Below are 26,215 nucleotides of genomic sequence, written 5' to 3'. Positions count from 1 at the left end.
AAAATTACTTAATTAATTGAATAATTATTTTAGGCAGTATTTTATTTGTTTAATATGTATTTGTATGAAAAGTCTTATCAAGATTGTCACAAATGGAGTATTGCACACGATGTTCTAAATTCAAATCACTTTGCCGCTCTAGAGGATAAAAACGGATTTTGCGCTCAGATATCAAAGGGTAAAACTACTCTTTCCGAGATGGTGGGATGAAAAAACAATTAGCCTATTAGGGGCAAGGTCCGAAATGAGACTATGAGACTGTTCTGTTATTCTTTTAAATTGTTTCTGAATGTAGTCGCATTTTCCCGTGTTTATTGCACAGAAGGTCAACGGCTCAAATGATTATCGTCTTAAAATGTGATGTGAAAATAGTGTCAATGTTAAAATATCCTAAAAGCACGCTCACAATGCGTTTTGTTAATGTCGTTGCTACGGCAACACATTTTTGAAGATAATTAAGAATAGTGATATAATTAACAGTAGGTGTAAGTAACCATTAGGTACCATAGGTGAGGAAGCTACAAGAATTTATTTCCAAGGAATACCTAGAAAAGTTAACATAGATTCTAGCTAGAGATTCGTTAAAATATTAATGTTAGCATGCATATTGCTTTCAGGATTTCAGAGGACATAGGTAAATGCTAAGCATGTATCGTTAACAGGGCACCACACATACATCATTCATATACTTGTAACTATTTTAATGAATGATCAAAATTATGCATCATCCCATTAAAACTACGATGCAGTCATAGGTGCGAGAAACTTGTTTATCTATTCACATTTGTGCACTTTAGTTAGCCCTATGACAATGTCTGTACACTATTTCAAGGACTAAAGCGACTAGCTGGCATCCTCGGCACATCCTTTCACGACCTCTAAGGCATTTATGAATGGGCGCAAACAAGCGATTGCCTACTCACCACGCAGGTAAGGATTTTATTGAATACTCGTTAGACTTGTGTTTGATTAGGTACTTGCAAGATCAGTTACGTGTAATTGGATACGTAGGTATCTAGGTAATATGTAGGTAGGTGAGTAGACCCACTACACAAATTCCTAGGTTATTAGTTATGCTCATACTAGGTACAGTAGACCGCACATCAGTGGTAACTGTCATGCACCTTAACTCAATAGTAATAAGTACGATTTTCCTATAAAAATGTTACCACTGATCTGAAGTTGACTGTACCTAGTTTCGAAAATATGTTTTATTTCCATATGTCAGTAGGCATATGATAGGATACTGGATGGAGGCCACCACAAAATAAGATGGAGAGATGTAGTACCTAGTGAAGGATATGAGGGGTTGCCAAGTATTCGCCAGTGACGTCGTAGACAGACCCAAGTGGAGGCAGGCTTCTGAGAAATGGCACAATAGTCAATATTTCCCTAAATATCTAATTAAAGTAGGCAAGTATTTAACAGTGAAATTAGAAGGTAAAATGATAAGGGAGTGGATTAGTGTGTGAGTAACAAATGCTTCTAGAACCATAACAGCATTATGCTAAAGACTGTTAGGAAGTTTGATTCGATTAACCTATAAAAATGCACCTTGAACTTTATGAACTGACAATGAGAAAACGATAATGACCATCTTCGGCAACCCTTCACTTCGTTTGTAATGAAGTGTTGATGACACCATTCCTCCGTACGCAACACTTGCCAACAACTTTGACTCATTGTAAATGCTCATTTAACGCATTGGTACATAGGTAGAAGTATTTAAAACCCTTTCATTGTAGGTATACCTATCCGTCAGTTGCACAAAGTTCCATTAGTTAAAGCTTCTTTAAACCTATTGCTGACTCTTCCTTTGTCGATAAAAATAAAAAGTGTTAGCAAAAGATTTAATGAAGCTTTAATTTTAATGGAGCTTTATGCAACTGACGGTATGTCAAATAGAAATATTGACCTCACAATTGATAAGTGTAAACACAGACCCTATCCCCTTATTTTCCACATTGCGATTTTTAGCTCCAATCTAGGTGATACAGGTACCTAGACTAAGTACCTGGTCGGGCAGGCAACCACTTATCGGAACTGGTGTCATCGATTACTTAAGTATTTCCAAGCCTCTTCTAGAAATCCGACTGAACTGCCGTATTAAGCGGTGTTTAACATTCTTTTACTGAGTGAAGTAACATACTACAGGAACATCGGTTAGGAAATGTTGCTTGAGTAACGAAATCAATATTGTCCTTATACCTACCTGGGTAAATGTTGTAACTTCCAATCTATGTAATAAATACGCAGATGGCGACAACGACAGGCTAAAGGTCACTATAGGGCGCTAAAGAGGATTTGTCTATGGTGAACAAATGTTGTGGGACGGGGGACCTACCTACAGAGGAAACATAAGGAAGTAGGTATATGATAATTCGTAAAGGATAGAGCAATACCTACGGGCTTAGTGCATAGTGCGATTCGAAGGGTTAGTCTTGGAACGCACTAGTGAAACAGCGGGAAAATCTTGTTTAAATTAATACAGTTAACCTAACTATTCAATAGGTAGGTACAAAATTAACCTCAAACGAACGAACCTGTTCAAATAAACCCACTGCTCCAATTAATAAGCACCTGATATGGCGGAAGGCGAGACCGTTGAGGCAACGCACCGGACACTTCCGCGCATTGTGGCTGCGAATCGGGTCGCGGGTGGGGCGCATGGGCCCCATGCTTACGACCACAGATATAGAATAGTAGATAGATTGGCAATGGAGTGATTTTAGTGGCCACAACTAAAGTACGGAAAAAAATCATCAGCTGTGCCTTTTTTGGGTATCTACTTCGGTTCGGCAGGTATTTGTAGTGTTCCTCGATTTCAATCATTGAAAATTTTAAAAATCGCCGGTATTGTAGTTGACATTCGCGCTTGCTACATTGCACAGGGCCACTACAGGTCCCTAGAGTTAGCTTTTGACTGATACCACATATATGTCTAGCTTTGGCAATTTATCAAAGGGTAGTGGGACCTAAATCTACGATCGCAAGCACGCAAATACCGAATTCGAATTTGAGGAAAGTAGCGCATCATCACGCCACTCTACTGACGTATTTCAGTTTTGGCTTCACTAACACCACACTAGATCGCCAATCTATCTATACTATTGTATATCTATGCTTACTACAGAGATTTTCACACCATACAGGCACCCATGAGCGAGCTCTCGGGACAGTAATTGCTTGACGTCGAGTAGTTAGGCGAGCGATTACGTGTTTATTCTAGTACAGTTTGTATTATGTAAAGTGTTTAACGACTGAGGTAATGTTTATCTCATTCATGCGCTTTGTATCGAGTAGGAATAGTTGCTTGCCACCTAGGTTTGTGAAAATTTGTTACAGTGGTAAGTTTAACCCTAACATAGGGTTAATTGTGTAGAAGATAAGGCACCAAATTGGACCTAACTTTTGTTTGGACAAAAATTTTGTTACAAATAGATTCCCATTGAGATAACTTACATAAAGAAAATGTAATATTTGTGGAAGGTTTAAAAATGAAGAACATAATGCACATTACTTTGACTTTTATTTACAATATATTAATATTCTCTTTAATTTTTTTCAGTTTTTTACGTTATTTTTCATTTCAGGCACTAAACATACATCCTTTCATTTTATTTAAGCGTAAACACACGTTTTAACAGTAATATGTAAGACCTCACTTTTCAAAATACAAGTGCAACATAAGTGGACACAAACTATTACAGTTAAATTAAATACTTTTAGCAAAATCCGCCTTTGGCGTGAAGAGATCACCTGCGCAATAATCTCATTACAATATGGCTTAAGTAAGCTTTAACCTAAACTACGAACTACAACGGCATTCCATCAAGTTATAACAGTTATTGCACAACTAAATAACATTAAGTGAACAAACAATTTAGCGCAGAAGTAAATAGTGAAATATTCGCATCACTTAAAGACCAAACGTATATAAAACGTCGGTCCAATATACAAATGATGCACTAACAACAATCCAAAATAGAAGTACAGAAAATCATGCGTTTGTTTACCTAATAATACCTAAATACTAAAGTAATTTACATTCATTACAAATAAGTTACAAAAAGTGAGGTCCGTCAGAGGTGTTGAGATGGGAATAGAGATTATCAGGAAATAGGTACACAACTCGGTTAAGTGTGTACAAGCAGTGTCCCTTTATAATTTCCAAACCATGCAGCAATTTGTTCGCATCCCATAACATTCTTCTTTTAATAAATTCCAATCAATGGCTTTAAAGTTTCAACGATATTACACAAACATTTTTTTCAATGTATAATAATCGCCATAATAACTTGTACTTTACATCTAACAACTAAAATAATAAGAAATTCGAACATACCCAAAACCATTCAAACAAATATTGCAAGCTAGTTACTTGTCACAGTCAGGAACGCATTTGTCCGTCGATCGAACCAGTGAGAAGCGTGGGCGCAGTCGACCAGTGCAATCACAATTTCTGCTGATCGATAATATCATGCACAAAAAAACGAAAATCAACCTAAAAATGATAATATAATCGGTGCTTCCCTCTTGGCAAGAACTCTATTATAATTTGGTTTTATAGCGATATTTTTTATAAAAATATTATCTTTTTATTGCCACGTTAAAATTTGAGATCTACTAATTATTACTCTAAATACAAGTTCACTGTACATCATACACCATGAAAGACAAATCAAACAGGTACTATTTAACATCCTTGATATATTTTTGTTTTGTCATCGCATGAACTCCTTGCTTATTCAATATCGTAAATATGTCTATGGTAATATTAGCTCTAATAGAAGTATGTGACTGAATATCATATAAGAAAATTTACTAAAATAATTGGTCTCTCAACATACGCATTCAAACACATATTTCGTATAAAGCTCTAATTGCATTACTATTTAGAGGAGTATATAGAAAACTACTCGTAACAACCATATATACGAACAAATAAATAGCAACATTAAGTATTCCAAAGCCAATTTTGTTCGGAGCATATGCTTAACACAAAACGAACATAAATTATTTCTAGGGTGTTTAATTTTGACAGGAAAAGGGGGAGTGTCACACGCGATAAGTACAGTTCAAATCTTACAACTTTGCCGCTCTGAAGTTAGGTGTTTTTGCTAGGGCATGCGCAGTTGGTACATTTGGATTTTGTTCGTACGTTTTGAGTGCGCAGTGACTAGTGGCTAGCTTCGGGACGGCAAAGTGGTTTGGGGTGAGGTGTATGGGGTTGTAGAGTGACATCAGGTGAGGCGGCAGGAGGGCAGGCGGCCGCACGACGAGTGCCAGCGCCGCTTGCGCCGGCTCGACTCCGCGTCCGACAGCTCGGCCGTCGACAGGGTGCGCGATCCACCGTCGCCCAGCTCTGGAACACGACCTTAACATGGATACCAGTCTTTGACAGGTCGCAGATTACACATTACCTACTTAGATACTTCGTTATTATGTTATTTACAATAGCATTTCTCAGAAATTAAAATTTCTCGAATTAGCCCTTTCGCAGACGGTGGCTTATCGTAATACACAAAAGGATGAGACCAGATTGCAGAGTTTAGCATGTACGAAGGGACTTAATAACTTAAACCTTTAACAAACCCCTTCACAAAAATAATATAAATACTTAAATAAATCTGAAGCGAAGTATCTAAATAGCATGTACTAAGGGTATCTACAAATTGTCACTCCCATGTAAAGTATTATTCATCAAATTAGTGAAAGAACGCAAACATACAGTATGTATATAGAAACATATATTTTATACTGTACTTATTAAACGCATCATAAATTAAATCTATTTTGGTAGGTATATAATAAATGAGTGTTTGTATGTTATAAGCCTGATATTGTTATAGCGGATATATTGATTGCTATAAATAGATAAGGCTGTAATTGAACATTTTTGGCAGTCGTTACGGGTAGTCAGAAGCCATTAAGTCTGAAAACCAGTCTAGCCAAAGGGTATTGGGCTAGTCAGGTATAGATAGTTCAACTCAGATTTGCGCGCGGCCCTATGTGTGCGTCGGCTTGTAAATATACTACTTTCATTTGTGTGACAGTGACGTCGAGTGTCGTCAACGATATTGGTCTGTGGCAACCCTGTTGACAAGACGTCAACAAAACTTCTCCCAATTAATTAATTTAATTTAAATATAATTTAAGTGTTATTTTATAAGTTATAACATTAATTCGCAATAATAATAAACTCCTATTGCTGGGACGGTAAATTTTGTGATATACTTTGTGTTTTACTGTGTAAATATAACCAAGTCTCGGCCTGTCAAAGTTCGAAACTTGGTATAACGATCTTTGAAAGTTTTGAATTAAAGTGCATTGTCATCGTGAAATCCTGTAAGTACTATCTTTTTTCAACTTAATTTATTACTGAGAATTCTTATTCTTCATTAGTGATTACCGGAGAGAATAATTATCATCATAATAGTGCCTAGAAAATAGTTTCTCACACAAACTAAAACACTTTTATAAACACCTACCTGAGTTATTGTTTTTTCTGTGCAAAATGGAAAGAATAATGACCAGGAAAGCCACTGCACGTTTGGAGGAAGCTAAACTCCAACAAACACTAGTGGAACTTAAGAAATATAAGGATTTGTGTGGGGATCTACAGAGGGAACAGGATGACAATGAGAAGGAAGTACTAAATATTTTAAACAATAATATTAAATTAAAGAGTGAGATGGCAGAACTGCACTGTCAATTAGTTAACATCACAGAAGAACGGGATAAGCTCCAACACATTGTTGACCAGTTTGACCGGTGCAGCGATGAGTTTGACACAACTCTCAAACACAACGCTGAACTGAAGTGTAGGTTGAGTGAGGCCCAGGACACTATTATTAGGATGGAGAGTACCAGCCAGAGACTTCAAACAGAGCAAACCAATGCACTGTTTGAGGAACTGGTTGGTACCACTCCGGTGCAGTCTGCTGACTCACTCTTGAAAAATAGTTCTCAAATAGTGACTATTGACCTGACTACTGACAACAGCTTTGCATCAATATCCCAGGTCAAGCAAATTATTGGCAGCAAAAACAAAGTAAAGAAATATGCCAAAATAAATAAATTTATTAAAAGGACTCAAAAGTTAATAAAAAATAACAAAAATAATTTCACCAAAACCTACAAATCATTAAACAGTTGTAAAAAATTGCAATTAAATTTCAATAATAGTAAAAAAGAATATGAGGTTGATATGCAGCGTCTGCAGTCAAGGATTCTCCATTTACAAGAATCATTGATGGCAGTTACATGCAAATATCAAGCCTCACAAAGAGAAATGGGTGAGTACATACTGGCAATGAACAGCTTGGTTGATCTGTGTAGTGAGAATGAGAAAATGTTTAATTCATTAACAAACAATCGAACACCAGGTTGTGAACAAGATCTGCCAGGCTGTTCAGGGTTAGATGGTTCTCATCAATCTTCTCATTGTATTAAATTAAATAGCTGTAAAAAAAGTACTTCCTTCGACACACAAAAACCAATAAAATTAATACAAAAGGAAAAAAATAATTGCAAAAAAATAGTAATATATAGCGATGAAATTGGACAAAACATGTGTCACAGATTACATCAACATTTAGGTGACCAGGTAATAAACTATTGTATGCCTGAGGCTACTTATGAACAAATATTAGATAAAATACTAAGCAGTAGTTACTGTCCAACTACTACTCTGGTTGTAATAATTGGGAGAAGAGGAAATGCCACTATTAAAACAGTTATTAAATACTTTGAGTGTTTATCTCAATTAAACGTAGAGAAAATAGTTTTGTATGCTTTTCCCTATGGCAAGGGCTTGTCGCAGACAGAAAACAAATATAGACATAAATGCAATCTTAAAATACAAACTATGACATTGTATAATGAAAAATTCAATTTTATTGACTCTAATGTACTCATTAGTAATAATTATTTTATGACAAAAGATAATTATTATCCCTATTTTAACAACCAGAACTCTGATGGCATCTTCCAGTTCGGCTCTTACAATATTAAAAAATTGTGTTGCGGAATGTGACAAAGGTTTTGAATTCACGGTTGTCAGCTCTAAGGATATTATTCAAGCGTTTAAAGATCTCGATGTAAAAAAGACTGCTGACCTTTGGGGATTGTCAGTTCAGATAATCTCATCGATAATTGAAATAATTTCACCTTATTTAGCAACTGTGTTCAACTCTTGTGTTGCATCAGGTGTTTTTCCTGACTTGATGAAACTTAGTAAAGTAATTCCATTGTTTAAATCTGGTAGTACAACCGATCCATCAAATTTTCGGCCAATTTCAATTTTACCCACTTTGAGTAAAATTTTGAGAAGTTAATATTACGTCAATTGTTGAGCCATTTTAATAGAAACAACTTGTTGCACACAAAACAATTCGGATTTACCAAGGGTCGTTCTACTACGGATGCGGGCGTGGAATTGCTTAAAATATATTCGAGGCCTGGGAGGATTCGCAGGATGCGCTCGGTATTTTCTGCGACTTGTCCAAGGCTTTTGATTGCGTGCACCATGATATACTCATCAGGAAACTTCACCACTATGGTATCAAAAACAAGGCTCTTGACCTTCTGACTTCTTATGTGCATAATAGAATTCAGAGGGTGGATGTCAATGGTATGAGGTCGTCTGGATCTACGGTCACCATGGGGGTTCCACAGGGTTCAATTCTAGGCCCTTTTTTGTTTCTTATTTATATTAATGACCTCCCTTATCACGTAAGGGATAATCACAAGATTGTGTTGTTTGCCGATGATACTTCACTCGTTTTAAAATCAAGCGCCAACTCGACAATTTTGACGAAGTTAACAATGCACTCTCAAAGGTTGTTCATTGGTTTAATGTCAATAATCTTCTTTTAAATGAATCTAAAACGAAGTTAATTAAATTCTCAACGCCTAACGTAAGGCAGTTACACACCAATGTACAACTAAATGGAGTAGAGTTGAAGCCTGTTGAGTCAACGGTATTTCTTGGTTTGACCGTTGATTCCAAACTCCAATGGGGCCCACATATAGTTAAATTGTCAGGAAGGCTTAGTTCAGCCGCCTATGCTATTAAAAAGATCCGACTTATCACCGATGTGGACACAGCCAGAATAGTTTATTTTAGTTACTTTCATAGTTCAATGACGTATGGGATTCTCCTTTGGGGAAACTGTGCGGATGTTGAAACTATATTTATTTTACAGAAAAGAGCTGTTCGAGCCATTTATAATCTGGGTCCAAAAGTTTCTCTCAGAGAGAAATTCAAAGAAATAAACATTCTGACTGTTGCCTCTCAATATATTTTTGAAAATTTAATGTACGTTCGTAAAAACATTTCTAACTTTGTTCAAATGTCTGATGTTCATTGCATAAATACTAGGAATAAACATAATCTTGCTGTACATGCTACTCGCCTCCACAGAGTAAGCAACTCGTTCATGGGTCAATGTATACGCTTTTACAATAAACTTCCCAAAGCGGTTCGTGATTTGCCTATCAAGAAATTTAAAAATCATATTAAATCCAAACTCTTGAAAAAAGGATATTACAAAATATCTGATTATTTAAATGATAAAGAAGCTTGGGAATGAGCTGCTCGCTTAGTGAGTGATATCTTTTTAAATGCCTGTGTATTGTTACTTTTGACATTTAAATATTATTATCATCAGATAACTTTTTATTAATGACATTCTTTTTATTGACATTTATATGTTATAATTGTATTTTTTTTTTTATTTATTATTATTATTGTGAATGTGAGTATCGTGTATGCGAGCAACATTATATATTCTTATAACATAAATACTGTCTGGCGGGTTTGAGTATTTTTGAATGGCCTACGCAAATGTTCTGCAGATCTGGTATCGTCGTGTGACAGGTCGTTGAGCTCCCTAAGATATGGTTGAGCTACACGACGACTGATGCATGCGTGCCGTCTGTTGGGACTGGTCAGCTCCAGCCTGATGTGGCTCTTTCCTCAAAAGGCCATTCCAGACCGCGTACATGGTGACACTCACACATAATTATTTCATTTATAACATGTTTGGACTTTAAAGGAGACTATGACCCTTGAGTTTGTTTCGGCGTTTCTTCTCAGGGATCAGTCAGTTAGGAAATGCCGGCCTCAGCGTTCTTAAAATGACGTGTAAAAGTGATGTAATGTCCAACTTGCAAAATAAACAATTTCATTTCATTTCATTTCAATTTCATTTCATTTCATTTCATTTCACGTCGTCCGAGGATGACGTGTTCTTATCGCTTTTTGTTATGGGTACAGTCGTTTACGAAAATACTAGTTATTCACGACTCAAAGCTTTTTATTATTAAATATGGTTTTTATTTTCTCATACGTCTTTTCAAATTGACATTGACAGTATCTAAGAAATAAATAAGGTGAAATATCTAAGATGAATTAAATACTCCTTACATATTTTCAGGCTGGGGGTACGCGGACAATAAATAAAAGTGTGGACTAAGAATGTAAAAGAGGTATAATCTAGTATAATAATGTAAACAAAATGTGTGGGAATTAAAATAAATTAAATTGCTTCGCATAATGTCGACCAAAATAAGACGGAAATAATGAAACTCATAAATGAACGTTTAAGTCAAATTGATGAAGGAATGTGGGGTAATACTTGTCGACATGTACAAAAGAAAAAAGAAGAATACTATAGACATTTTGACATGGAGTCAGAATTTATAATTCATCTTGGAGAGTAGCGAATCCGAAAATTCATCATTTGATTTTTCAAGTAGCGATTCATAATCATTATAAATAAATAAACATTAAATTACGTAATAACTGTTTTTCTTTAAACACCACACACTCCCATATAACCCCTAAATAACTGCATTGTACCCGACTGTACCTCTTGTCACGCACACAAAGTCACTGTATATGTACAAGGGTTACCCACACATAAGGCCGCGCGCACGACTGAGTTGAACTTACTATAAATGGCTTTACGAGGTCAGATAGGCAGTCACTCCTTATGAAACACTGACACTCAGCCGCATCCGGTTAGACTGGTAGCCGACCCCAACATGGAATGCTTGGGAGATGATGATAGATAGATAAGGACTGGGTAAGGCAGAAAGCTCGTTAGATGGGGTTTCCGACACTCTCATGCCACGAACCTAACTCAAGGAACAAATGCGAGCTCGTACGTGACCGGCTATGCGCACATCATCAGGCTCTGAAAATTGTACACTACATTTACCCATGTGTTTTTACCACTGAGGAAGAAAATATGAGCGGAGATCCCATAATACAGTTAGGTCGGACGCCTTCTTCTAAGTCAAGTAGCCACAATCTGTTACGAGGGAACTTAAGAGGCATTCGGGTTATTTGACACATCTGACGAAGATTTTTGGTTTTATAAAAAATGAGCGAAATCCAAAGAAGGCGTATGAGAGAGTGTAGCCGGTAAAATTCCTCGTTCCCCTCGAACACCCGGATGGTGTCACGTAGTTTCTTAGGAGATTTTGCGTTATGACATCTCCGCTAGTCATTTTGTTCTCCATGGTATTTACAGAGATTAAGTACTACAATAGACGTGAAACGACAATGTCTGACAGTGCATGCCGTGAATAATGAAAACATTCGATACTGTTAAACGTTGCAACATTATTAAAAAGTGTTGTAACAAAATATTATGATAGAGTGAACAATGTACTCGTGAGTGATAACTCAGACAATATAACTATGGCCTATATAATATTACGTAGAGACACATAAAGATAATGGCGATTGTTTAAAAGTGCACGTAATGCAGTCATTTATTCGAATACGAATCGGTAACAGTTACAAAGTTAGCCAGACGCACGTATAAAGTGCAGCTTATCGATTATTGAGTTATCAACATTCATCATTCCATTTCAACATTACAGTTTTTTCCGATATATCATCTCTTTCTAGCTAGACTCTAGCTAAAATGTAAGTTATGCTGCATTTCGAAAAAATAATATAGCACGTTGAAGGCATGGGGTTGGGAAGCAGAGCCTTTCAAGATTTAAGACATTAGAGAGAACAGTTAAACAGAACATCGACGAATAATAAAAATAACAGCGAGAATATTACGTATTATTATAAATTCTATATCTACTACCCTGTAAAAGAAAACCTTTTTCAGCGACACAGGGATTATTTACAAGAGTGCGTAATAAATGCTTAGCCTTAATTTCAACGTGATATTATCTACATACAATTCACAGCTTCAACAAGATCAGAAAGGCCCATGTTCACCGACACCACAAGTATCTTTTTCTTAAATGTTTACCACGTTAAATTTTCGAGGTAAACAGTTGTTTTTTTAAAGGTTGTGTAGGTATGATGTCGGTGTACTTGGGCCGTAAACAGATTACAACTAATCCACACTACAAGTCTCCAAATCTACAGCAAGAAAATTATAAAAAGACTAACTTACCGTGCCTATAATCCCGTTCAGTGAAATACTCCTGTGCGGAGGGGTAGTGACGTTCCACCAGGTACGGGATAACAGTTGAGGTGTGCAGCTCGTCCGAGCGACGCGACCGCGGCGTCACCAGCCGCTCCCCGGCTTCTAGCGGCGGACGAGCTTGCACCCAACTGGAACATTAAAAAAGTAAATGAATAAAATTGATAGATAGGAAACAGTACATACATAATTTTTTCACCCGCGCAGTTTCACCCGCGTCACGGGGGAAAATCTTCCCGGATAAAATAGGCCTATGTTACTCGAGGATAGGGAAGCTTCCCAACATTGAAAGAACTTTATCAGACTTTAGGGTACAAACAAACAAAAATATTTCCTCTTTATTATTATTAGTATGGAGTATAAATTAGAATAGAAGTATAGAGACAGAAATATAGGAAGAAGTCCCAGCAGTACAGATGACAATTATTTTTTACCCATCTTTTGATTTTGTTTGGGTGTTTAATAAAAATGTTTATTCTAAACCCGGATCATGTGGGAAAATCCAATACACAATCAGACGAAGTTGCTGGCTAAATGCCAGTTACTTCGTAAGATGGAATTCCCATACTGCATAATTTATTAATCACTCATAAAGGATATAAAACTTAAATAAAAATTATAATAAAAAAAAAACATTAATACAATGTTACGGAGGAAAAGAAACCAGACGAGGTTATCGTAATAAGTAACATGTTAGGCCCGACGTCGGATATATCGATAATTAATTGTTTCATTGTTTACTTTTCTGTAAGGAAGCTGGCTGTATAATTAGTAGCCAAATACATTTAGAAACAACCAAAGATACTGAATCTACACAAAACCAATACATACAGCTACAATCAAAGAATGACAGGAATATAGGTTCCCCTTTTTAGCACAGAGATCTAGGCCATTTAAATATAACTAAATAAGGCCAATTCTCTACCTGGCCCTTCAGGGCACAGTCGTGATGAGTTATAAATAAACGTTCAGATAAGAGGGCTATCAGCAACTTATTATATTATTGAACAAACAAAGTACTTACTTTGTTAGTAACAATAATACAAGGCCATTTTCCCGCTGTAAGTGACTACTTATACCTAATTATATTTATGTCAATGAATCACTGGGATACATGTTTTACCTCCTTGGAATGTTCCAATGAGGTTGAACTAAAAAGGATGCATGTACATTGTACACCTATTGCAATCAGCCGGTCAGAAATTATGAATATTTATGATACAATAATATCTTGACTGTTTTCCGGCCAGGGGGTTAGGATATTTAGGTATGCAGGAATGTTTTCGTACACTGGACCTATAAGCTAGTACCTATATTCATAAATGACTGTATGCATATCCTGACAATAGCACGATAAGGATTTTGAAGATGCAAAACAATCTATTATGTCCTACCTACTTGAAATTTAGTGAAAACAATTTAATTCAATGACCCATTATTTAAAGCGACAAGTACCACAAGTGCACTCAGGTCATGTTATCATTATTTACAGTTTCGCACGTTATCCTTGATGCGAACATTTTCTTTACCTAAGCGCAAAGTCGAATGAATGGTTATTTATGCGTAAACAACATAATCTCGACAATCGCTAAGTGGAAACTATTAAAACGTTCACCTTTAACATAACCTCCTTAACAGACGTTTTACATGTTATTTTGTAAATAACCTAGGTACATAAAATCCTATTTTATTATTTGCTGAAACGCATCAAGTGAAGTTCAAATATATTATGCTTGAAGCAACAAAATGCTACTCGACTCAAGTGTCATAGATATTTCCTGTACATAGTAATGTGAGCTAGCAGTATTTGTAGAACAAATGGCATTAAAAATATCCTATCAATGCAGTTTTCTTTTTGTCAATATCAAGGTCAATGTAAATGTCTCAATCAAATACAACTTGCTTATAGAAGTATAACAAATACGTACGACTGTTGAGAAACTTGTTTGAATCCTAATTTGCATCATCGAATCGTCATAATTTTATGTCAAAAAAGCAAAAAACTTAAGGTTTGCGATTACACGGTTGAAATCGTCTAAAATAACTTTACAAATAAATATACTCAAACTAAACAATACATTGTTAGGTAAGAAAAACTCAAAAACGGCTGAGCTTATTTACGTCCGAAGCTAAAGGACACAGGACAGGTACCTGGCGATGATTAAAGGTACACACTACACTTTATTCGGATGTACGAAGCATCTACAAATGGGAAACCAAATAAAGTTGATATACTTAAATTATAATCAGAACCTCACCTCGTGTTATAAATAGAATCTCAGGCATGAATCAATGAAACGCTTTGGAAAATCTTTCAGTAGGTACTTATTGGGAAGCTAGACTATGCCCAAGTAACATACGCCGCATTTTACCCAGAAAAGGGAAGTAGTTCTCACGGGACACGGGAGAAACCGCGGGAAAACAGCTAGTAGATAATAAATATAAGGGTCAAAAATACATACGAGTGCCTCCTAATCTCGTGCACAGTGGGCCTAAGGTCTGGGTCCCTCTTGAGCATGTTAGTTAGAAGCAAGCCGAGCGTGGGGCCCAGCGAGGGTGGTGGCGGCGCCGGCTCGCCGCGACCGATCGACTCCAGCAATCGGTATACGTTGTCACCCTCGAACGGGTACCGGCCCGTCGTCATGTTGTACCTGGGAAAAATATAGGTGTAAGTATGTTATGATGCACAAATTTTGGAATAAAACATGTCTAAGTACAGTTTTCGCAAAACTCGAAGGCGGTGAATAGGTAACTAAATTAGTAGTAGGTACTAGCGCAATGTTCCATAACGACAAAATGTTTGGAGAGAAGTATACTGTTGAGTCTACCAACCATTTTCGTACTTATTGTGTCATCTCTAGATGTCATTAGTTATGGTATGTACATGTTATGGACCAAGTGATAAATTGGGCAGTATACATAATGCCCGGTCATTATGAAAAATGCCCAATATGAGAGTGCAATTTGATAATAATTATTCAAATAATCAAATTGACCGGGCACTATACATATTGCCCGTGACCGACACTATACATATTGCAATTTATTACTGTGAGCATATTAAGCAATAAATTGATAAAACGCATTATTTCGCTAGTCAAAACAGGTAAATCTGAGATTATTTGTTCTCACCAAACAATGCAGTGTATTTGCCCAGAAGCTATACTTAGGCACTTAATAAATCAATGACTTAATGAAAATAATTTATTTATGTATACAGAGTGACAAACAAGTGAACACATATAGCAGTTAGCATGATTAATAGTTTTTAATTAATCATGAGTCACAATGTTTACTAACAAAATAATGTGCAATAGGTGTGTAATTGAACTTTGAAGTATTACACCCAAATTTTCGCTATTGCAACCCTTGGCAATAATGAAAAGTTTTAATATTTTTCTAATTTCATATTTTAGGAAAAAAGTGTAAATGAATTAGAGACCCAAAATTAAAAAAAATATATATTGTATTTAAACTTAACATAAACTGTCATCTGAAATCATAATGAGACCCACACAATCCTGAGTCACGCAGATAATGCGCCCTTTGTGAAAGGAAACAATGCTAAAGCAAAAGGTCAGTGTTACTGGGTAATGTTCTATTTTCGTTGACTTACAATGTAACTCCACTGCTCCAGATATCGACTTTGACGCCGGAGAATTGTTCGGCGCCGTTTGCGATCTCTGGCGGCTGAAATGCTGGCGACCCCTGCCCCGTGTAACATGTGTCCTCGGGCGAAAACATGTCTAAAGCCTGGAATATCAAACGTTAGCTTTTTATGTTTCAAGACATTGTATAGGGAACAAAATGTTTTTGTGTAAAAGAGTAATATGTATGTAGAGTATTATGTATCTTGAAATTACAAATTAAATTGATAATTTTGTACAAAGCAGGATGTGGCAAGGCCAGAATTGTGTTCTTGGTTATTTTTTATTTGAATTATAGTTTGTTTGGAAAAGCCTCAGAAAGATTAAATCTATGCTTATTTGATTTTACTGCTTGATTTCCTATTTAAATTAAAATAACGTAACAGTATCAGTAGGTACTCTGAAACATTGAAAATTATATAGTCTGCCAACAGCTAGATTAGCAAAATTAATTTAATCAAGTTGGCAAATCCAATGCCATATGGTAGGTATCTGCAAGAGCATCAATTTACAATATTGAGGGGCTTAACATTACAGTAGTAAATGATTGCTTGCTTTATTAACAACAGTAACAAAGCCACATTCAATTCTCTTGTAAAGTGTATAAGCACTTGTATGCTGCTATCAATTGAATTATCTAGCCAGATTAACAGTAGGCCGTTAATTAGATGACAGAGTACATACTACATGCTCTGCACTTTATATGCCTCTCTTGACACTGTAGGTAGGTACCTACTCTTGATATTTACTGACATGAAATTTTATATTGCTTTACAATTTTCAGATACCTTTACAGCTAATTTGGTCTTAATCATATCATGCTTTCAATGAGAGATACTGTGAAATTTCATGAGAATTTTGCAGCTGTTTACAAATATATACTTCCTTTGAAAAATTAAGTAAAAGAGTAGACTAATTTACCTCAGCAACTCCAAAATCAGTGATTTTCAGTGTATGGTCTAGAGTCAGCAACAAGTTTCCTGGCTTGATATCCTTGTGAACAACCCCCTGACCATGCAAGTACTCTAAGCCGTCCAGAAGCTGCGTGAAGTAGTCATGGGCTTGCCGCTGAGGAAACTTCTTGCCTGGACTTCCTTCCAACATATCCTAGACAAGAGGATTAAAATTATTGGTAAACATGAAAATGATAAATTGTTTGATTGAAAATTAAATTAATTTGAAGGTAATTTACAAGTAAAAGATATAGCTGAAAAAGCAATAATATGCTGAATTGATTGTTAAATACAATGTTCATTGTTACAAATGGTTGCAACAACAAAATAAGCAACAATATGAATAACCTGAGCGGTCTAGACCTTGAGGGGTCACACTCAGTAATCTTGCTAAATTATCTAGTTGAGTAAAGTTTACGGTCCAATAAAATGAGATAGTGCAAGTATATTTCTGTGTAATTCTGAGTATCCTGACTTGGTAGAAATGGAAAAGTATTGTCTTCATAAGTAAAATTGAAAGTAAATATTTATAATTTACTTCATAGGTGCTAGGATAACTACAATTTATTGTACTATAAAATAAATTATATACATACCTGGAGTACACCAACACAGAACTCCATCACAAGGTACATTTTCTGCTTCTCATCATTATACATAACATCGACTAGTTCTATCACATTTTTGTGTCTAAGTATTCTCAGCAATTGTATTTCTCTCTGTACATTCTGTTCACCATTTGGTATTCTTCTCAGTTTCCTCTTTTTCAATATTTTAACAGCTCGTCTACACAGCGTCTCAGAGTCCAGCATCTCTTTAACTTTGCCATACGAACCCTCCCCCAACACATCTCCCATTACATACTTTCCTACCATTTTGCATTTTTTCTTCTTGCTTCTATAAATTATATCTGCGCTATCAACTCTATGAAAACATAAATTAGTTTGGTCTAAATTAAGATCTAATTCATCTATTTGATCGTTGTCTAGCCATGTCACAGAGTGGGGCTCGGACTTCCATCCAGCATGAAATTGTCGTCGCTCTCTTGCGGTGCAATGATGTTTGATACCTCATATTCCACATTGTCCGCATCTGGAAGACTTTCACTACTACTGATTTTTCTACACATTCTTGGATCCATTATCTACCAAAACAACACATTTGTAAATCTATGCGTACTGCAAGGCCTTTTGTCATGAGATCATGAAGGCTATATCAAAATAAATTTATTTAGTTAAATTACACATATCTCAAAATTTACACCATTGATGTGGACGAATAACCATATAAAAATTATACTCTTTTTAGTTGTGTGTAATAAAATATGATGGTAAATAAAATTATGAACGATCGCGCAAATGCTCCATTAGACAAGAACCACAGATAACAAAAATATTTGTCTAAAATTGTTTTTGGATTTTGAAGTTCGTCTGTCAATGTTGCCACTGTAAAATCGTCTAAATAACCGCATTTAGTCGATTCTTTCAAAAGTTTGTAAAAAAAAAAGTTAATAAGATGTATTTTAATCAATGGTTTAATAGCATTAGCTAAAATTCAATCATCGGAATCTTTTATTCAAGTTTTATCTCTATTTCATTTTGTAAATAGTAAGTTAAATATAAAGTTCTTTGCTGAGAGTTTTTAATCAGGAACTTGTAAAAGTACCAGGCGGTATGTATTTCACTTTCTTAAGAATGTTGATGACCCTCTGTCTCAATTTCTCCTTATATTCTAGCCTTTACCTGTTTCAATAAAACCCATCAATTTACATAGGTACCTCAGTTTTAAGGCCTGCAGCGGTTAGCTCAGACGACGGAATCCATTTTACTCAGCCATTACTATATTTTAAGTAAAAAATATGTCCAGGCTCTTGGTCATGAATGTATTTTGTTATTATAAGGGTTGAAAAGAAAGCATTACAAGTTTAGATAACATGTAATATATTCATATGTAAAATATAAACTCTTTTACAATACAAGTTACAAAGTGTATAACATCAACAAAATATTATGTATTTTAGTAGGTCCCTATTTATTAAACGATCACTCATTCTTGTAGTCGAAATTTGAATTGACCGCATAAACATTTTGTTTAAATATTAGGATAGTATTTTTTTAATTATTACGGTGGTCAACTCAGTTGTATTTATGTTTGAGTGTGTTCATCTCGTTCTTGAGAACAGCGAGGCGTGTGAGGCAGGCATCACGCCATGCGCGCCTCTGCAGTTTGTCCAAAGGTACCATGCGGTTCAGCTGTTCACAAATCGTGGCGGCACTTGGGCTGGTGGTCATTCGTGGAATCTCTCCCATTGTCTGGCTGACGCTGTGGATTGTGTCTCCGTATCTGAAACACAAAGATAAGTTAATTTTATTTTAAAATTTCATATCATGTGTCGGTAAAGGAAATCATGTTTGTGCATACTTGGATTACCTTCGTACCTAAAATCGTAACATAGGTCTTTTGGAAAACATGGTGCTAGCCTTAACATTAACATTAGAACAAATAACTAGACCTAGTAGGTCGCAAGTAAGTAGGTACAATTACTGTCCCGTTTGGAAATTGATCCCGGGACAGGACTAACATCAACTCTCCCACCGGCCGCTGCTTCACATACTGAATATACTGAATCCTGATTCGCTAGAAAATTCAGTTTGGTATAAATGATCAATTTGTTATCACCTATCTGATGTCATCTACTTTAAAGTTTAACGAACCTTTCAATGTAAGACTTCATGCCCTCCGCGTTCAAATGTGCAGTCTCCAGAGATCCGAGGAAAGCGTATCTCATTCCAAGTCCTTCTGAGATTACTTTATCGATGTCTTCTACGTTGACGACCTTCGCGTCGACCAATCTCCAAACCTCATCCAGAATAGCATACCTAGCAAAAAAAACATTTAGGTTAAAGCTTTTTATTTAAATATTTTTTCAACAAACTAAATAGGTAGATACTAGATACTTAAACAAAGCCGTTTCAATCTGATATCACCTTAACCTACTTAGGCTCATGTCTTCGCGTAACTGTCCTTGTTGGACCTTGCTTTCAGTACAGACTAATGTTTTGAAAGCAAGTTCGCATTCATGTTTTGTGATTTTGATAGATAACAATTCAAAAACAAGACTTTACCTGAACGCTCTTAGCATTGTCAGCAAAAGCCTTCCTGCCCCTTAACCTCGATAGTTACGCATTGAAATGTTTTTCGATATTTGGGGCTCTAGGCATGTTTTGCTCATCATAATAGGGCGATTTCTCCTCTGTCGCCTCCTCTGGAAGTAATATCGAATACTTACTGAATACGGTTGAGCACGAATCCATCAATCTCGCGGGTTAGAACAACTGGCTCTTGACCAATCTCGAGCATGATAGCCTTTGTCTTCTCGCAGACTTCTTTCTTGGTCCACGGAGCAGGAACGATCTCCACTAGGGGAACGTAGTACGGTGGGTTCACTGGGTGAGACACGATGACCTGGAAATAGTTGTACGCCATTTATTATTATTTGAAGAGGAAGATATTTTTTTAGTTTGCGACATTCATAAAATGATCGAGCATTTTATGGAGTATCTAAGTCTACGGTATCTATCTACGGTACCTAAGAGTACGATATAGGTAAGTACATAATATTTACAATACCTCAGTATATATATTTCGAACATAAGGAAGTTCAAGAACTGATTTACCTCAACATTTTGCAAGGAATGCAGTGCAAGTATCTATAAGTATGTAGGTACCATGTGGGAGAACTTGTTTATGAATAATCCAGTCTACTTTCCTTCTTATGGGAAAATTATAATAACCGCAATTTATACTAGTAAATTGTTTAAAAATTGTAGAGGATGAATTCTTTGGCAATGTCTCTTGGATTTTTTTTAATAAATGCCTAATTTCCTAATTGCTTATTTATAGGGTACTTAGGTAGATCATCGTATTGGGGTCGGATTCCAGTCAAATCCAGACTAACCGGATACAGCTGAGAACTAGTGTTTTACCTACATGGAGCAACTGAAGGTGCATTTACCTGTGCCTTATGTTTCAAGTTCTCAGAGAACTTGGATGGTAAAGTAGTGCTGGTAGAACTAGACAGGATAGTCTTGTCATCGACCACTTTGTCCAGGTCTGCGAACACCTTCTTTTTCAGTTCGAGACTCTCGGGAACACATTCCTGGATGAAGATAGCCCCTTTGGCTAGAGATGCCAAATCCGAAGTTCCTGGAATTGTGGAGAGAAAAAAAGTTAAAAACTATTTCTGTTTTAAAACACGCTTAAGATTTTTGCATACTTAAGTCTAACTTTAAAACAAACATTCACGGCAGTGAATGAGTGAGTGAGGCGTCTTAGGTAATTTTTTTATCATTATCCAGTGTATTCTACCTTGGTACTTGCTTACTAAGTAAAAACCACTGAAAAATAATTTCCCTTGCTATAATGTTAAAATACCTGCCTAGGTTTAAGTAGGTGCCAATGATGCATCTTATAATATGAAATATAAAACATATGCAATTATATCAAAACGATAGGGACAATACATACTTATTTATGGATCGATAACCATGCACTTACTGCGCTATCAGATACTTCATGAACCATGCTTCAGTAAACAGATAAACGTACAACACTCATTATTATCGATTGTCTTAATTAGGGAAAATATTCATTATCATTTCCGTATACTTAAGGACAAATAGAACAGAGTCCCATATAGATGTTTTAACAAAGCTTCCAAAGAAATGTTATCAGTTTTCTGTTACATAATTTGTCTGCGTATCTGCATTGTTTGTCGGCTAAACTAACAAGGCTGGTATTTGTCTATTTGATTCGTGTGTAAACTAGATACCTATCACACTGTTGTTTATGTTAAAATATGAAATAGCGCAAGCATTAGGTAGGTAAGTATTTATTTTCAGGCGATGAAGATGTGGAAGAATTTTTCAATTTAATTAATTTAACAGTGTTGTTAAGTAATTAAATCTACTATACCATCTATATAATACCATCAAATATAGGTATCACTGATAAACGTTTCTTAAACAAAACATAATTTACATAATAAATCACGCCACTGGTAATTTTATTATCTTACAACATAAAATTTTATCAAACCGCTGTTACTCGAAAGTACTGGTCTAAAGCTGTTTACACTCAGTAAATTAATCAATTCATAAACAAATGACAGCTAGTATCTATAGCTAGTTAATAAATTATATATGTCCCTAAAGGCGCTAGCCATGAGCCTGAATTCTCTTCGTAATCAATATCAATATTTAAAGGTTTTTCTTAGTCAGAACTATTCTAGGGATTGTTAGCCCCAGATATAGAATTTTCCGTACAAATACCTCTTACAGCCCATTAATTTTTCATGCTTTCTCAAGCTAGACGGTGTCTTAAATGATTAATAGATAATATATCTCACCTTTAATACACTTGAACTGTGCATCAGCATCCAGTTTACCGCGGAGCAGACCGTCTCTCTCCAAGGTCTTCAACTGGACCTTAATGTCAGCCAGGGCATCGGTGACCTGCTGCGGGATGATGTCGAAGATCGTCACTTGGTAGCCCACGGATGCGAACAGCATCGCCCAGGAGCGACCGATGAGGCCACTGGAAATTGTGAATGGGAGATGTTAAGCAAAAGTTTTATATGTAAGTACTTAATTATTATGGTAACCAACATCATCATATTATTAAGTTTTTCACTATTTTAGAGTCGTTTTTCAGTCCACTTAAGCAGAAGCACCTGGGATCCAGTCTTTTACATAGATCATCCGGTTATGTAATTTCCTTAAGATAGATAACTGGTCAATCTGGTAAGTACCTCTTAGTAAGACATAAACGTAAACTTCTTGCATAAGAAAAGGTCAATGTTAGTAGGCCATTGCACCCAAATACTGCAGGAACGTGTATAGCCACTGCAGCCATGCGCAAACGGAATTTTAGGTAGCTAGTTATTGGAGTCATATAATTGTGTGAACTGATTTTAATGCGATTCGATTCATGACGGTGGGAAATAATGCGGTATGAAGATACGTATTTCAATTTTCATAGCCGAAACCCAGTAATAAATAACATGGAATTGGTAAATATCAGCGGTTTCATCAGTGGCGGATTTACCAATAGGCCAAGTAGGCCAGTGCCTAGAGCGGCAGATTTAGAGGGGCGGCAAAATTAAACCATAATTACCTAATAAAATGTTTTTACTAAAAATAGATACGTAGATTAGCAATAAAATTTCAGAAAAAGCCTCGCTTTGGTCATGTCCTGTTAATTTTCGGGTTCACCCTTTGAAACCTCAAAAAAAAAATACGCGCTCGCTGCGCTCGCGGCTCCATGTCAGGTTTCACATTTTACCTTTGATGTGGCATTCAATTCCAGAAAAAACATTTTCCGCGCACGTCCGTTATGGCTTTTACCCACGACGGAACGGAGCAGGTATATGCGTTTAGGTGAGAGATGTGCGTTTGTGTGTTTGTGTGTGCGTTTGTGCAAAGTAATGTTCCCTCCTATCTTCTAAACTAATGATCTGATTTTGATGCGGTTTTCAATAACGTATTTGTGTTCAATGAGTTCATGTTCTTAGACCGGTGTCATGACTGTAACTCGCTAGGGGCGCCACAATATTAGGGCAAAACAGCAAAGTAATGTTCCCTCCTGTCTTCTAAACTAATGATCTGATTTTGATGCGGTTTTCAATAACGTATTTGTGTTGGATGAGTTCATGTTCTTAGACAGGTGTCATGACTGTAACTCACTAGAGGGCGCCACAATATTAGAGCAAAACAGCAAAGTAATGTTCCCACCTACCTTCTAAACTAATGATCTGATTTTGAGACAGTTTTCAATAACGGATTTGTGTTCCATGAGTTCATGTTCTTAAACAGGTGTCATGGCTGTAGCTCACTAGGGGCGCCACAATTTTAGTGCAAAACAGTAATGTTCCCACCTACCTTCTAAACTAATGATCCGATTTTGATGCGGTTTTCAATAACGGTTTTGTGTTCGATGAGTTCATGTTCTTAGATAGGTGTCATGGCTATAACTCACTAGGGCGCCACAATATTAGTGCCAAACAATGTTGCAATATAATGAAAACGTCTGATTACAATTCTGTTTTCATCAGCAATGTGTACGTGCTTAATGCATGTTCCCAAATAATAAAAATTACGCCAGTAACTCACTAGCGGGCGCTACAATATCTGTGCAAAATAATATTGCAGTAACATATTATATAGACTATAATTCGTATATGCTCTCTAAAAAGTCTGAAATAAAATTAAGCAAAATTAAAAATTTTGAAAACCCCCGACGGTAAAATCTTATTGAAAATAATAAAATAACTCAAAACCCCGACTTAACCCAATTATATAGGAATAACCGTCGGGGGCTGCCTTTTCTATATGAAAATTCAATAATTAATTGAGTGTATTTTATGTCATCGTTAAACATCTACAATTCTTCAATAATTGTATTCACGACACTAGGAATCCTTTAGCTGGTTTAATGGCAGCCCCCGACGGATATTCCTATATAATTGGGTTAAGTCGGGGGTTTTGAGTTATTTTATTATTTTTCAATAAGATTTTTACCGTCGGGGGTTTTTCAAAATTTTTAATTTTTTGCACTTAATTTCTGCACATATCTTACTTTTTGACTTTGCTTTGTTATTTTACAGTGGTTTTTATTTATTTTGTGTCCTTAGACTAAAATATTTTCGCGCTCGCTTCGCTCGCGCTCCTTACATATGAACTGTGTCTTATGCATTGACTTTCAACATCTTTTACTAAATTTAATCATAAATAAATAAAAATGTTTATTTGTCTCAAAACAGTCAGAACAATTTTATAAATGAGACAACCCCAGTAAGTAATTAACATTGTTAATAGATATTTAAGTTCGTTAGTTTGGGTTACCCATAAACTGTTCTAAGCACTTTGATAAACATATTAATCACAATCTTTCAATACGTAGGGGCCAGTTGGGTAATGAATGCACAAGGGCGCTACATAAGCTCATTTACGAACATTAGCTAAAGACGCCTTTGGCTCCAATTACTTTTTCAGACCATAATCTATAAAATTTCGCTCGCTTCGCTCGCGCTTATTTACAATTGCTTCTTTCTTCTCTCATCGCGCCAGCGAGCGCACTAAAATAATCAAAATCTGTTCAGTTCATCGGTTGTAGTGGTAGTAGTAATGACAATTGTTAACCTGAAAACCAGATTCCCACAACCTTTTAAGGGCTGCATACTTGGGGGCGGCACACCATACTAATAACGGGATTAAACTTACGTATTGAATTCAAAAGTCAGTAGGGGCGGCAGAAATTGAATGGCCTACTAGCGGCAAATTTGCAAATCCGCCACTGGGTTTCATCTGCTTCCTGTGGGAACTACTCCACGAGTTTAGATAAAAAGTACCTAGATTTAGGCCTTCCCTTGTAAAAGAGCTAAGTATTTAACACGGATAGAATTTTTCAAAACGGACCTCTAGTTCCGGAGCCCATTAGGCTTGAAATAATTTTCTAATTTTTCAGTTACAGTTTTCAGTTCCCCTTTTTGGGTGAGAATAAAATAATAGCTACAATAACCAGATTTTTCATTATTGGCTTTATTCAATATCATTATCTGGAACAACAAATTAACCCCTTATGAACTTTACGATAACGTTCCTTATCATTCATAAACCTATCGTAATTGAGAATCAGAGCTTGAAGTTTGATCGTCAAATCATCGATATTATTAGTGTTATGTATGTAAGTAAAATAATAAATAATAACAATTTACAACTGAGGCTGGCCTTTCAGAATAGATCAATTCTGTAGCATTGAAATTATTTAAGTACTTAAATACCTACCTAAGTGTTTGGTTTAATTTAGTGTTCTTTTTGTAATTTTTTATTGTTTGATTATTATTCTATTGTTATTATGGTAATTAAGTTATTATTATTTAAATTAATAGCCCGATTTTTTCATAGTCAACCTAACAATCTTAAACCTTTTTCTGTGTCCTTCTTCCTAAAACGTGTAAATGTTTTAAAAATGTTATGTGTTTTGTTTTGGAAAATATCGAAGGAAAATACTGCATTAGGTACCTACTTAAATTACAGATTAAAAACGTTAACCGGCTTCGCCTAAAGTGTGACTTGATAAATAAACCGAAAAC

The 26,215-nt window shown here is 35.9% G+C and overlaps 2 protein-coding genes across 2 annotated transcripts; both read right to left on the bottom strand.

Annotated features, from left to right (window-relative positions):
• Window positions 1-4,277: 4,277 nt before the first annotated feature.
• Window positions 4,278-18,464, bottom strand: LOC135116709 (serine/threonine-protein kinase STK11-like). Its single transcript, XM_064034149.1, is given in 7 exon segments — window positions 4,278-5,365; window positions 12,435-12,595; window positions 14,927-15,115; window positions 16,081-16,217; window positions 17,033-17,218; window positions 17,661-18,073; window positions 18,076-18,464. Coding segments are annotated over 7 exon segments (1,338 nt in total). The 5' UTR covers window positions 18,206-18,464; the 3' UTR covers window positions 4,278-5,243.
• Window positions 18,465-18,987: 523 nt separating this feature from the next.
• Window positions 18,988-22,634, bottom strand: LOC110375292 (lambda-crystallin homolog). Its single transcript, XM_021333353.3, has 5 exons — window positions 22,472-22,634; window positions 21,080-21,270; window positions 20,354-20,529; window positions 19,779-19,943; window positions 18,988-19,407 (listed from the first exon to the last, which is right to left on the bottom strand). Exons 1-5 carry the CDS (start codon window positions 22,632-22,634, stop codon window positions 19,200-19,202), a joined length of 903 nt encoding a protein of 300 aa, XP_021189028.3. The 3' UTR covers window positions 18,988-19,199.
• Between the last annotated feature and the right edge of the window lie 3,581 nt (window positions 22,635-26,215).

Source organism: Helicoverpa armigera, chromosome 4, assembly GCF_030705265.1.
Source record: "Helicoverpa armigera isolate CAAS_96S chromosome 4, ASM3070526v1, whole genome shotgun sequence".
Taxonomy (NCBI): Eukaryota; Metazoa; Arthropoda; class Insecta; order Lepidoptera; family Noctuidae; genus Helicoverpa; species Helicoverpa armigera.
Note: the sequence above shows the minus strand (reverse complement) of the source record. Positions and strands in the feature narration are given on the sequence as shown.